Source organism: Thrips palmi, unplaced genomic scaffold (genome assembly GCF_012932325.1).
Source record: "Thrips palmi isolate BJ-2018 unplaced genomic scaffold, TpBJ-2018v1 HiC_scaffold_16, whole genome shotgun sequence".
In the NCBI taxonomy this organism is placed as follows: domain Eukaryota; kingdom Metazoa; phylum Arthropoda; class Insecta; order Thysanoptera; family Thripidae; genus Thrips; species Thrips palmi.
In genome coordinates, this window is record NW_023144625.1 from 13,891,083 (window position 1) to 13,903,558 (window position 12,476).

The window sequence follows — 12,476 nt, forward strand, 5'->3', positions numbered from 1 at the left end:
CAAGATGATCACACCAGTGAATTAGTAATTGACACATAATACAAAAAAAATTTAAGATTTTGTCTCTTATCATCTATCAACAAGAATCTCAAATTTAATGGTTTTCACATAGAATTGAAAATCATTGATACTCATTGATACACCAAGTTAAATTTATGAGTGAAAAACTCAAAAAAAGAACCTCATTATTTACATGACGATCATTTACAATAGAAGCTAATACCTATTCTGTTAACTTCTTTGCTTCTTCTCTGGATTAAATGCAAAATTATTCAGGTCTGGTCGCTTGCTGGGTCTAGTAGGCTGTGGTTTAGCAGGCTCTGAGCCAACATTTCTGGAGACAAAAAATATAATAATGCCGATTTCTTGAATAAAGAATGACAAAGCATTAATCATCAAAGACACTTTCAAAGTAGAAAAAGATTTATACCTTGTTATGGAAGGGGATGAAAGCATAGGAGAATGCCTAGAAATATTTGTTGTGTTATTAGCAGCAATAGCTGAAATGGCTTCCATGTCCTGAGTGGAGAGCATTACTTCATCATCCGCTTCTATCAATCCATTTGGTCCATTACCTATTCACAAAGAAATCAGTTAATTTCGCACTACAAATCATGATACATTTTGTCAAGACTAACTGTTGGGTCTGACCTCTCGATGAAGAACTCGGTTGATTCCGAGATTGCTGTTCTTTAAGAGGTTCTCGACTTGACTGTTGAGTAGTTCCCTTGTCTTGAGATTTTGACTGAGCTTGCGCTTGCTCAAGTTGATGTTTCTTTAGAAATTCTTCCTTGCGTTGTTGCTGCCTCTTTATCCTCTCCATTTTAGCCAATTCCTCTTCCGACAATGTGTTTTTGGAAACCGTTGAAGCCTGAGGTTGGCGTGGTAATGCAACAGCAAGGGGGGATGTAGGTTGAGGCACAGGAGGTTGTTTAGTGGGAGCTGGAACGAAAGTGGACTTGGTGTTTGGAGTAAAGGCCGATTTTGATGACATGACTTGAAAACTAGGAGGTTCTGTTGCTGTTTTCTCACCTAAGTTGGAAAAGATAAACAATATCTTGAGGTAGAATTCAAACAAATTTGCCATCAGCAAAGGTGAAAAATCAAAAAGATAAAAGATTTCCATACCTAAAGACCTAGAAACTGAACTTTTTAGAACAGGTGCTTGAGAAGGGCTGGTTGCTTTGCCATTGTGTTGGTTAGCAGGCTGAGCATTTGACTGAGCTATTAAGCTAGGGCCTTGGAGGCCTGACGAGACCCTTAAATTTTCAGTCATAGATTTTCTTGGAGTTACTGAGTGCACTTGTCGAGCCATGTCACCTCCGAAATTAATTACAGCACCTTTTAAACCATCTGTAACAGCATCCTGTACAGATACACATTGTCATTAAAAAATGATTAAAATGGTGTTAATAGATAAAAACAAAATAAATTACCTTCTTAGCTTTTGCAATAACATCAGCTTTGTTAGGGCCCCAATTTGATCCAAATCCAATGTCTTCTCGAAAAACCCCATTGGAACGCTGAACCCGTACTACAGCAGATGCACCAGCAGAATAATTTCCTGAGCGGCTGTCATCAATATAATCTAAAAATATAAACAGGTCAAAAATGTTGAATCACAAATCCTTTATCTATTTTAAAACATAGAATGAAAGAACGTAACACACCAACGGCGACATTAGAAATACTGAAACTCCAACCCGATTCACCAAATATTTTGTTGACAATGTCAACTATTTGAAGCCTTTCTGGATCCATTCTAGAGAAAACTGTTCATAATCCCAAGGTGCAAAAGTATCTTAAATGTTTCGAGGAAACGAACACGTCGCAGCTAGCAGCCAGATCAAAACAAAGAATTTGAATAAAAACATGTGCCGGTCAATAATTTCAGCTGCGAATAACGTTCTGTATGACAATTTGCTGAGTAGGTTTTCTTCTGGCACAAGGAATTTTCATACCTGCGCCCCTTTGGTTTTCAAAACACCCCCTACTTCTTCGGGTAGAAAGATCAAAATGGCGTCGAGAATTTTATCACGAAGTGCCATTTCCATTTTCAAAAATGTGTCCAAGTAAGCGTCATTCTGTTTGTCTGTTATTAATGTTTTTCTGATGACAGTTTTGTTTACCTGTCCACGAGGAAAATTTGCTAGGTTCTGTAGTTTGCCCTTGATTCACATATAATGTCACTTAACCTCTCTTTTTTGACCAAGTATCATTTGTCAACTTCAATATTGTTTCTTTCTTGCTGACTCCATTTTTGTGTGAAGACCTAAGAAGTCTTTGTTAATCTTTGTCGTGGATCATACTTCCTTCAACTAAGTAAACCATTGTGTTAATCTCGATTGACCCCTTACATGTCAACATTTTGCCTTTGGTTTATTCCGCACTAATTTGGACCCTTTAACAACAATACTTTGGTACCTTTTCTTCTCTTATTCTTTTCTAATCGATGTTGCGATGAAACTTTCAGGGCTGGCAGGCAAACCACTGCCCCATTTTCCGTTGGAGCCGTTCGCCGAGATATCCTTGATGAGGAGCTGAAAAAAAAGGAAGCTCCTTTAGTTACCGTTGACTCTGGCACCCACCCTCATCAGGCTGGAGTAACCATTACTGTTTCAGGAAAGGTAATGTTTTTTTGTTTGTTTGTTTTCAAAGTTTTTAAGTAAAGTAGTTTATATGATGTTAATTAACAAAGCCTTGTCTTTATGTTTTAGGAGTATCTTGCCCCTGTGACAGGAATTCCTGAGGAGCAAGTTAAGACTAGGCTTGTTCGTATCTTCAAACCAACTCGCAACACAATGCAGTCTGGCTCTGCCAACACTCATCACTGGGAAATGGAATTTGACGGCCGTGAGCGATGGGAAAATCCTTTGATGGGATGGTCATCAACGTAGGTTACACTCTCTCAAATTTTTCAGTCTTTTAAAGAAATCTTTTGTTAGTGTACTAACAAATAAACCTGTTGCCTAAATTTTCCAGTGCTGACCCATTGTCAAACATGAAGGTGCCCTTTGCGTCTGAAGAGGAAGCCATCGCCTTCTGTGAAAAGAATGGATGGCAGTGGTACATCGAGCAGCCCAAACCAACCAAGTCCAAGGTGAAAAATTATGGCATCAACTTTGCTTGGAACAAGCGCACCCGTACTTCCACCAAGTAATCAAATCAAGGCCAATGTAGTCAGTCTTTCGGCCTTGGAGGGGGGGTTTAAATTCTGTCATATTGTACATACAATCTGTTGATGCTGTGTTAATGTAATGATAAATAAATATGCGTGTAAATATATACACTCTTGACCGATGCCGTCTACCTTGATTTTCGCCCTTGAACCCCTGGGAGAAGGGAAGTCTGAAGGGAGGGGAGGGGAGGGGGTGGATTTTTTTTTTGGGGGGGGGGACACGGGCCGCTTTCGTCCTGACCAGTCCTCTGTCCAAGGATGCCAGCGGCGAACTATTCTCACTTTTTCTCACTTTTGAAACAAAATAGTGGAGTCGCTCACTTTTGGACCTTTTGGGCCCGCTCCGCACGGACATACCCCACGCCACACCACTGCGGGGCGGGGAGTAGCGACGCCTGCGCGCTGCGGGCCCGACGAGCAACGCCTAGAGTGACGTCACCGCGCGCCGGAGTATCTGCGCTGTAGTAGCGCGTGGAGTAGCGAAGCTCACCTAGAATATTCGCCGCCGATACGAACTCCTCCCCCCTCCCCCTTGGTCGGGGTGTGACTGAATCACTTCTGCATATTTCTTTATTTTGTCTACTTTTTGGCATGATACCATGTTGCATCATAGGGTGCTTGACCAACAGCTTACGAGGGACAGGGCAGTCCCTGTGCCATCACTAATTCAGCTGCAATCACAGCGACTCTGGACGCATCAAACATGCATACGCTTCCCCACAGTAGGCTATGTACAGGTCATGAAAACTCATAGCCCTGCGGGCACTTTTCTCTCTATTTCGATGTAACTTCCCTGCGTACTTTTGCCAATGGAAGTCGGTCGCGCTTTCTGAAATCAAAGGCACATGGCTTCAGTTGGCTTTCTGATGACGACACCGATGTGCTTCCGCAGGGCCCGTCCGGCCCCTCCCCTGCCCCAGCCGATCCAACGACCCCAGGGAGGGATAGGGCGGACCCTGGCGGCCTGGCGGGCCGGAGCGCCGAGGAGTCTCTTGCATGATGGATAGGCCGACGTGATGTGTCAGAACGGTAATAGCGGCGGCTAGCGGCGGCGCTGCGCGAGGCAATGCGACCCCGCGAAGAGAGAGAGAGACAGTGTGCCAGGCGCGGTGGCCTACCTGCCCGGGCGCCGTCGTCTTGAACTTGAAAGGCTAGACCGGAGGGTAGGGCGCCGCCAGGCGCTGCCTATCCCAACGAGGTCCAAGGAGGTGGGGCCTTGAGAGGAGGGTGGGACGTCGCCTGCGGTCTGATTCCATCCAAGCTGAGGCTGCCATCCGTCGCTCTGTCTCCCTCGCACCCATAAGAGAAGCCCCATGAGTACGAGTGAGGGAGACTCCTGCCAGTGCGGCGAAAGTGACTCGGAATCGGTCTGCTGGGCTGGCTGGGCCCAGCATCTGCATTATGCATAAAGGAGTGCGCCGACATTTGAGGCACGGCGGGACGGCATGCCGCGGCAGGGCGGCGGTTCAAGGCCGGGTAGCAGTGTGCAGGCAGTGCGCAGCGCACGGAGTGCCGAAGTGCCCCTCCACGGTCTCCGCGGTCTCAGATGTCACTAAGCCGGGGCGCCGCAAGGCAACGGCGCGAGTGACGCTCGCTGGCAATACCAGCAATACCCCCCCCCCCCTTTGGTCGGGGTGTGACAATCGGCAGGTGCAGCCCGGCGGCACCGGCATGGCGTGTGGGGTCACGGCCAGGATTGAAAATAATTAGCCACTCTGGCGGTTTTTGATGGCTGCCCATCAACATTCGGTTGCATATCGATAACTCGTTACTGTGCTGGCGGATCACCAAGGAGCATCGGGCCTCGCTACGCAGACAAATGGACGCCGCGCACCCCAGTCTGTTCGTGCAGCCACACTAGCGACAGGGCACACAGTGGCCCATCCTGCCCCTCAAGACCGACACGGCCACTGCTCAAGTTTAGCGCGCGTTTCGGAACGCGCTCCAGCAGATCTGATCCCCGACCGCATTTGACCGTCTCTGGCGCGAGATTGCAGCCCGATGGAGTAGGATGGGGTCACAGCAGCGCAGCAACAAGAGCAGCAACAATTGTAAAAGACCTGTTGGTAATTAGCGCGCTGCCCGGCGCTGCCTTTCAGGGAAGCTTCACTTACTGGCCGGCCAAGGCAGCCTTGCCAGCGAGCCAGCCAGCCAAGCAGGCAACCCACCTCAAAAAGTAATTGGACAGACCTCCTTTTCGGTCTGTCCCTGCATGCATGGTGCAGTGCCGCGGTGCCGCGCGGTGCGCAGTGCTGTATTGCCCGCAGCAGGCTGAGTCCGTCTCGCTCTCGAGGGGCGTGCCGTGGGAGTGCGAGAGAGACAGCGACGGAATCGGCCTGAAGCCGCCTGCAGCGAGCACCGCCACGCCGTCGACGGCCGTAACTGCCAGTCCGGTCGCGGCGACTTGCGGGCGTCTCGGCCGCGCAGCACCGCGCAGCACCGCGCAGCGGGCTCATTCCGAACCATCGCCGCTGTCTCTCTCGCACTCACGGGGCGTCCCGCGACGGCGCGAGAGAGACAGAAACCCCATTTCGGAATAACAGCCCCCGGCCGTCGCCGTCGAGTCGCACGTAGAGCGAGGCGCGGCCACTGCGCGCGAAACCAAACCGATACACGCTGACCGGGTCCCGCCATATTCCTGTTGCTTGCAGCGGCGCGGCGGGGGGCGGGGCAGGGGAGGGGGCGGAGGGGCGGGCGCCGCGCGGCGCTGCGTGCCCCACATATTGGGAAAAGGGAACGCTCCCGTTTCCAAGCCATTAAAAAGTGTTCGCAAGCCGAGTGCTTGGATTGGTGTGCACGGCGTGCACGGCGACTCGCGGCGCTCGGGTGACCCGGACAACCCGCACGCGCAACCCGGACGACCCGGACCGGGATGTAGTGCTAGCCGTGCTGGCTCGCTCCCTGGGGTTGGGGTTGGGAACTTCCAGCCGCAGTGTCACGGGGTTCGCAGCCTCGTCGCCGACGTCGACTCTGGCGGCCCGGCAGCACGCCGTCAGCGCCGCCCAGGCCGCCGTCGTCAAGGCCACGGACTACACCTTCACAGCCACTTGGTTCCCGCCGCCGCGCCCCGCCGACCCGGAATTTAATAAGTCTGTCGAAGCCTTTCCACCGCGAATCTAATAACACGGATCTGGCAGGGCGACCGGGGCCCCCACGCCTAGGCGGCCTAGGCGCGCCTCCCCCACACTTAGCACCCCGTCCCGGCCGCCGCCGCGCCGCCACCGCGCCGCCACCGAGCAGGGACCCCTTCGAGAGCGCGCCCCGGGACGAGGCCGGGTCGGAAGCCTTTGATCTCGCTGGAGGCGAGGGAAGGCCAGCCCGGCGAGGCGAGCCTGGCCGGCGACGACGGCGGACTAGGCGGCCGAGTGCCCCCAGCGCGGCGCGGGGGTGTCGGAAAGGGGAGGAGGGGTGACGGGCGAGATGAATTGGCGGGCGCCTTGATTCGACAGGGGACAACGCGATGCACGGCGTGGTCGCACCGCTCACACAGACACGCACACGCAAAGAGAGGCATAGGCGCACTCCCGAGAAAAGATTAGACTGCACGAAACACGCATCCGAGTCATGTTGCTTTTGTTTTCTCAACCGGCTGCTTGCTCATCGCCTGACCCAGATTGACGGTCGGCGACAAATCGTCTTTTAAAGAGGGGAAAGAAAAAATAACAGAAAAAGGCGCGATTAGGATTCTAATTCATGCGTCTCCACCAGCGATTTAGAACACCGCCCCGAGCGCGTCTTTCTCAATCTATTCCTTCCTCATCTGCAAGTTAGACAAGCGGGCGGCGCAGGACGCGACGGGGAGGCCGTCGACGGGGCAGGACGACAACGGGGCAGGACGACAACGGGGCAGGACGACGGCGAGAGAAGTGCAGGGCGCAGCGGAGAAGCCAGCGGGCAGCGCAGCGAGTTTGGAAAACGAACGGCCGTGGCTCTGCCCTGCAGGACGTCAGCCCGAGCCTTTCGAAACGTTATTTCTCTAGCTTGTCTCTCTTTCTCTTTCTGTGGACATGGCGCCGGCCGGGCTCGATGGCTTCACTTCAAGGGCAGTGAAACTGGAATCGATTTTTCACTCTGTGTGTGTGTGTGTGTGAGTGAGAGCGCGCGGGAAAGGGACACCGCGGACACCGGCCAGCGCTTCATTAGGGCGTGCTTTCCTCGTGGAGGGGCGGCGGGGGCGGCGGGCGGTAGCGCGGCATCTGAGGAAACAAAATACCCTTCAGGCGGCACTACCAGCCACCACCCGGACGGCGGTACTACCACCGACTACTTCCTCCCTGTCCTTCGTCTCTTACCCTTTGTCCCTTTATCCGCTCTCCTTCACCCTTTGTCCCTCATCCTTCGTCCTTCGCCGTTACATTGCCAAAACTAATAGTAAAAAGCCATATTTGAAAAATGAATTAAAAATATGCTCTCTCTGGTTTTGGATGCAGTCTGTTCCGGAGGGGACTCCTCGTGCCAACCAGCCTCTCTCTCTCTCACACACACGCACACACACACACACATGCACGGTGTGCACGACGCTGGGCTGGACAAAAGCGTCATTGTTTACATTGCAAAAAGGGAGGGGGGGAGCATGACCCGGAGTAGGGGGAAGTAGGGGGTGGGGCTGTTGGATGCAAAATGGGTGGGGGTGTAGGAGGTTCGAGTGATGCCCAACAGAAACTAGGACACTGGGAGCATGCTGGAAGCGGGCGGCGAAGGGACGAAGGGAGCGAACGGGTTTGAACTGGGAGAGACAAGCGGGGCCCGGAACGCGAAGTGGCCACTGCCGCCACTGCCCGAAGGGCTGGGGAAGGGAAATGAAGAGCACATGGGACAGCAAAATTAGTAAATCCAATTTGCAAACGATCTCTTTTTGATCACTTGGTCGCTAACGGTCATCGTTTAAGAGACAGAGACACTGGAGCCCTCCCTGCAGACCGCTGCGCCGGCGTCGACGGCCTACGGGGCCAGCCTACGCGGCGCAAGCGGCGCTTGTTGTTATGTGACGTATTGCTTTGCGAAATGCACTGCGAATGCCGACCGGCGATACTCCGCTCGGTCAATCTTCCGATTCGGAGCAATCGCGCTCGGCCGACAGGGCCGACGGGCAAGCCGGCCGACAGCCGGCCGGCAGCGCGGCAGCCCAGCCTTCCCTCGGTAAAGTATTAAACAAACGGGCCAGCAGACTGATTCCGAGCCACGCTCTCGTCGCCCGTCTCTCTCGCACTCGCGCCGCGCGCCGTGAGGGTGCGAGAGGGGCGGAGCGGCGCGGCTCTGTTCCGAACCACGCTACAGGCCAAGGCCCCGCGCACAGTGGGCCAGAAGACCGGTGGAGGCGGCCATAACTCTAAACGCGTTTCGAGCTCCAGAGTAGCTAAATAGGCCTCGAACTGAACCTGTGACCCCACCAATGGATTGCTCTCCGAACGAGGAATCCATTGGTGGAGTCACACGTCCGGTTCGAGTCCCATTCAGCGACTCTGGTGCTCAAAACGCGTCCAGAGTTTTGGCCGCCACCACCGGTCTTCTGGCCCACTGTGCCGCGCCGGGTTCATATTTCACGGCGCGGATCGGCGGCGCTGCTTCGCTGCTTCGGCCGGACCGCCGCCGCCCTCCGCGTGGAGCGGCCCGCGCGGCGGGGCGCTGATGGACAAGCAGCGCACGAGTTCGCAGGCCACGCACCGCGCCTCTGCAACACGCGTTCAATATCGATTCGACGGGAGAATGTCGTCGTCATTGTCACCCGTTTCGAGACTGATTGTGGCGCAGTGGTGTACATACAGCGTTCGCTGGCCTTGAGGTGGGACTCATTGCGGCCATTGCGGTGACACGTCTCGTCTCGTCCCGACGCGCGGTCCTGACCGTCCTGACCCTTGGCGCTACGCGTCTTCGTCGTTGCATCGCATTATTGCCTTGACATTTGTCCCGGGAGGGAGGGGGGGGCGCCATAAAAATGGATGACAACAGGCGCCTCTGCCGCGCTGCGCCTGACTGCGCGTGGCTGTGCGCCGCGCCGCGCCTCTTACAGTGGCGGAGGTCGAGGCGGGGCCCTTGCTTCGCCCTGCTCGCCACGCCTCGTATTGCCGTGCGAAAAATGCAGCAATAGCTGGCGCGCTTTGGCACACCGGCGTCCCCGCTGCGAGCACACTGTACACCAATCCGCCTCCGCCCACCGCACGGAACACAGAAAGGCGGGGACCAGCGCTTCGCGTTTCGGGCAGAATGAGGACCTGCACTGCTTCGCCGGCGAACGCAGTCAAGACGGAGCCGAGACGGGGCGCCTGTGAAGTGGCGGGTGGGCAGCGCCGGCAGGCACCGCGCCGCGGCGGGTGGCCTACACTGGTGTCTGCAGGCGCCGTGCCTGGCCGTGCCTGGCCGTGCCTTGCAGCCTCCTCGGGTTGAAAGAGGAATGAAGCCTACTGCAAAGCTTGCTGCTGCTAATTTTGCCGATTATCGAGAGTCCGAAGCTAGCCGAAACTAAACCCTAAAGCAACGCCTGACGGCGAGCCTCACCGTGACAAACAAGGTCTCAAGGAGGTGCCCGATGGAAGCGTTGACAGGCGACACGTCGCGACACGCGGATGCAACGCGCGTTGGCCAAGCCAGCCCAGCCAGGCAGGCTGCGAGGGACTCCCCGTCTTGGCGGCGGCCAAATTATGGTGCTGGCTGGCGGTGGCTGTTGCCTTTAATTGTACGCCACGCCGCGCCACGCCACGCCTCGGCTGCACGAGCTGAGCGAGCTAAGCCGGGGGCAGCTGGAGCCGAGCTGGAGCTGAGCTGGAGGCAGAGGCGAGCCTGCAGGACCAAGACCACTTACGGGCCCGTGTGGCTGCCCAGCCGCCTGTCTGTCTGCCAGTCTGTCACTCGCTCTGTCTGTCCGTCCGTCTGTCCGTCCGCCTGCCTCAGTGCGGCCACCACGCGCGACGCGAGCGGCACCCCAGAGGCTGCCACAGGCCCTGGCGGCGTGCTCGGCCCCCTGTCAGTGTGTCCATTTTCTCGACAGCTTCCCGGTCACCCTGTTTCACCACCTTCATTGTATAATTAATATATCGGTATCGTCTGTTCTCCGCCGTTTATGACGCCAACACGCACGCTACGCTCACGCACTCACGCCCAGGCCCGGTCCTGGCCGCGCCAAGCACGCTCACACACAGAACACGACAGAACACATTCTCGGCGATTAATCTCTTTTTTATGAGCCAATGTGGTGAAGCCATATTTTTCTCTGGAAGGATGTAAGTTGTTCAGTGATGATTTTCAGGTTTACCCAGATGAAAAATAAAAATAAAAATGCAATAAAAAACACAGACACATACACGAAAAAAGTGGCGTCATCAACTGCACTACTGGAGTCCGAGGGTTAAAGCTAGCCGATAAGCACTTCTCGAGACATCATTTGCAAAACTTGCGAACCTTCCTCCTTGTCGAACTTTGCCGACAAAATCCGCGCAGAACAAAGTGTGCCATTAGCCTATGACGTTCCGCTGCGCTGAGCTGCGCTGAGCAGCGCTTAGCCGAGATGAGAGGTTGCTGAAGGCTGGCCCGCTGCCCGCCGGGCTGCCCATTGGCCTGGCCGACCGCCAATCGGATCGCCTTCGGAACGTTGAGACATCGCGCGGTTGTTAAATTCGTCAGCACCTCCCGGACGCGGGTTCGACTCTTGGAGTAATACTCGTCTAGGGGTCCTACTGAGCTGCACCTTTCTGTTTGCCAACGCCCTGAGGCTTGATTTTCAACTTAGAGACTTTTCCAATAGCTCATCTTGTGCACAAAAAGGGAGTGAGGCTTTACAGATGCAAAACAGATTGGAGCTAACCCATCCTTTCCTGGAGTTCGGGGCGTTTCTGTGCGTAGGACTAGGTGTCCGGCGAATCGCTAGAGAAAAAAATATTTCGAATTTGCCACCATTTAAACTCCTGACTGGCGGCAACTTAGAAGGTTCTGGTTTTGGAAAAATGGATTTAGAAGAGCGAAGAAGATGGACGTATGTAATCAACATTGATGATTCGGTCGGTTCATGGGGTCATTACCGTCCGGGTGGCTTTCTCTTTTCTAGAATTCGCCAGACAGCTCGGCCCTCCCGCCGCGCCAGTTAGGACTCCCCACTGTTGTTACCCTCCAGAGGGTTCGACTCCAGTCGGCGGACTCGCATCGGGCGCCGCCATCTCTGCTTCTCTGCCGGTCGGTCTGCCCTGTTTCTGTTTGTGCGCCGAGGCGGGGCATCACTGAAAAAAAAAAAACATTTTCTCTGCGCGACTCTCCGAATTATCGTCCCAGTCATTCGCTGCTCTGGGACTGGGTGAACTTGGGCGTGGGCATTACAGCAGCCCCGCGGGAAGAAGAGAAAGGCTTCTTCGTGAACTTACAAAACAGTGTAATGGAAAAGCGAAAGGATCGTCTTTTTCCTCTTGCAAGTTCAACGACGCGAAGAACTTGATTTTCCTGGTGCGAGAGAAGCGTCGCGTCGCGCCGCGGTGCTGCTGCGGATGCACTGACAAAAAACAATAGTCGCAATTGTACCTTTCAAATGGATAAAACTCGACAGCAGTGGCGTGTAAAAGGTTGCTGCTGTCGTATAGGGTGGCTGTGGGGACCCTGTGCCGCTGCAGCGGACTGATGCCGACAGTCGTCGTTTTCGTCGCTGCCTCTCTCGCATCTATACGGGACGCGCCATCAGTGCGAGAGAGCCGGAGCGACGAGAACGGCTCTCGGTACGTATCAGTCTTCAGCAACAGTCGCTCGGAAACAATGACAGGTCTGAGAAATGGGACGTTTGAGCGGGGTCCTCGGCTTTCCGTCTTGCTTGGCAGTGTGTACGTCCTGGTACGTCGCGGCGCCTGCCCGCCATGCGCCGCCATGCCCGGATTCATGACTTTCCGTAACTAACTAGGGCTGTTGTTAAAGGGCACACGGCAACTCTTGACAGGGGGTCGTTTGTTTCCATCGCTGAATCCGAGTGGGGCGGGACGGGGCGGGGTGAGGAGGCGCGCCCCGCAACGTCCCGCCAAGCCCCACCATCGATCCACTGCGATCCGGTGAGGCATGCAGTCATTTTTCGCGGCAAAACAATAACCCCATTTGACTTTCCAACTCCACCGACCGGCGCCACGCAGCTTCCTAGTTTTACCATCGGTGTGATGACAGCCCCGACATATCCCCGGCTTCAGGGCGAAGATACCGTAGAGGAGTTGCTACGAAATAGTTAATACGCTAACCTAGGTCGCCAGCGCGAGCGGGCGGCGGCTCGGCGCGCGCAGCGCCATCTCGCGGCGACTCGCGGAACCTCGTCCGCGCGCGAGGCCAGTTTGAGCGGTGA

The 12,476-nt window shown here is 54.7% G+C and overlaps 2 protein-coding genes across 4 annotated transcripts; one reads left to right on the forward strand and one right to left on the reverse strand.

Annotated features, from left to right (window-relative positions):
* Nucleotides 1–57: 57 nt before the first annotated feature.
* On the reverse strand, nt 58–1,886 carry LOC117642793 (DNA repair protein RAD52 homolog). 3 transcript variants are annotated; one of them, XM_034381338.1, is made up of 6 exons: nt 1,671–1,886; nt 1,437–1,588; nt 1,033–1,366; nt 652–942; nt 431–575; nt 58–334 (listed from the first exon to the last, which is right to left on the reverse strand). In XM_034381338.1, the coding sequence occupies exons 1-6, from the start codon at nt 1,759–1,761 to the stop codon at nt 232–234; spliced, it is 1,116 nt and encodes a 371-aa protein (XP_034237229.1). In that variant the 5' UTR covers nt 1,762–1,886; the 3' UTR covers nt 58–231. The 3 variants fall into 3 exon arrangements, with proteins under 3 accessions (XP_034237229.1, XP_034237231.1, XP_034237230.1); XM_034381340.1 differs by having other exon boundaries at nt 193–334; nt 1,129–1,366; nt 1,671–1,884; XM_034381339.1 differs by having other exon boundaries at nt 193–334; nt 652–1,032; nt 1,129–1,366; nt 1,671–1,881.
* Nucleotides 1,887–1,920: 34 nt separating this feature from the next.
* LOC117642799 (NADH dehydrogenase [ubiquinone] iron-sulfur protein 4, mitochondrial) lies at nt 1,921–3,300 on the forward strand. The gene is made up of 4 exons (XM_034381349.1): nt 1,921–2,072; nt 2,474–2,627; nt 2,718–2,893; nt 2,983–3,300. Exons 1-4 carry the CDS (start codon nt 2,017–2,019, stop codon nt 3,158–3,160), a joined length of 564 nt encoding a protein of 187 aa, XP_034237240.1. The 5' UTR covers nt 1,921–2,016; the 3' UTR covers nt 3,161–3,300.
* Nucleotides 3,301–12,476: the final 9,176 nt, after the last annotated feature.

What these genes read in the sequence shown, in the direction of transcription:
- LOC117642793 (XM_034381338.1), bottom strand. Translation starts at nt 1,761, where the DNA reads ATGGATCCAGAAAGGCTTCAAATAGTTGACATTGTCAACAAAATATTT. An exon ending in TTATTGCAAAAGCTAAGAAG is followed by an intron (nt 1,367 to 1,436) that starts GTAATTTATTTT and finishes GTATCTGTACAG; the next exon opens with GATGCTGTTACAGATGGTTT. An exon ending in GTTTATCTTTTCCAACTTAG is followed by an intron (nt 943 to 1,032) that starts GTGAGAAAACAG and finishes CTTTCGTTCCAG; the next exon opens with CTCCCACTAAACAACCTCCT.
- LOC117642799 (XM_034381349.1), top strand. Translation starts at nt 2,017, where the DNA reads ATGGCGTCGAGAATTTTATCACGAAGTGCCATTTCCATTTTCAAAAAT. An exon ending in CCATTACTGTTTCAGGAAAG is followed by an intron (nt 2,628 to 2,717) that starts GTAATGTTTTTT and finishes TTTATGTTTTAG; the next exon opens with GAGTATCTTGCCCCTGTGAC. An exon ending in TTGATGGGATGGTCATCAAC is followed by an intron (nt 2,894 to 2,982) that starts GTAGGTTACACT and finishes TAAATTTTCCAG; the next exon opens with TGCTGACCCATTGTCAAACA.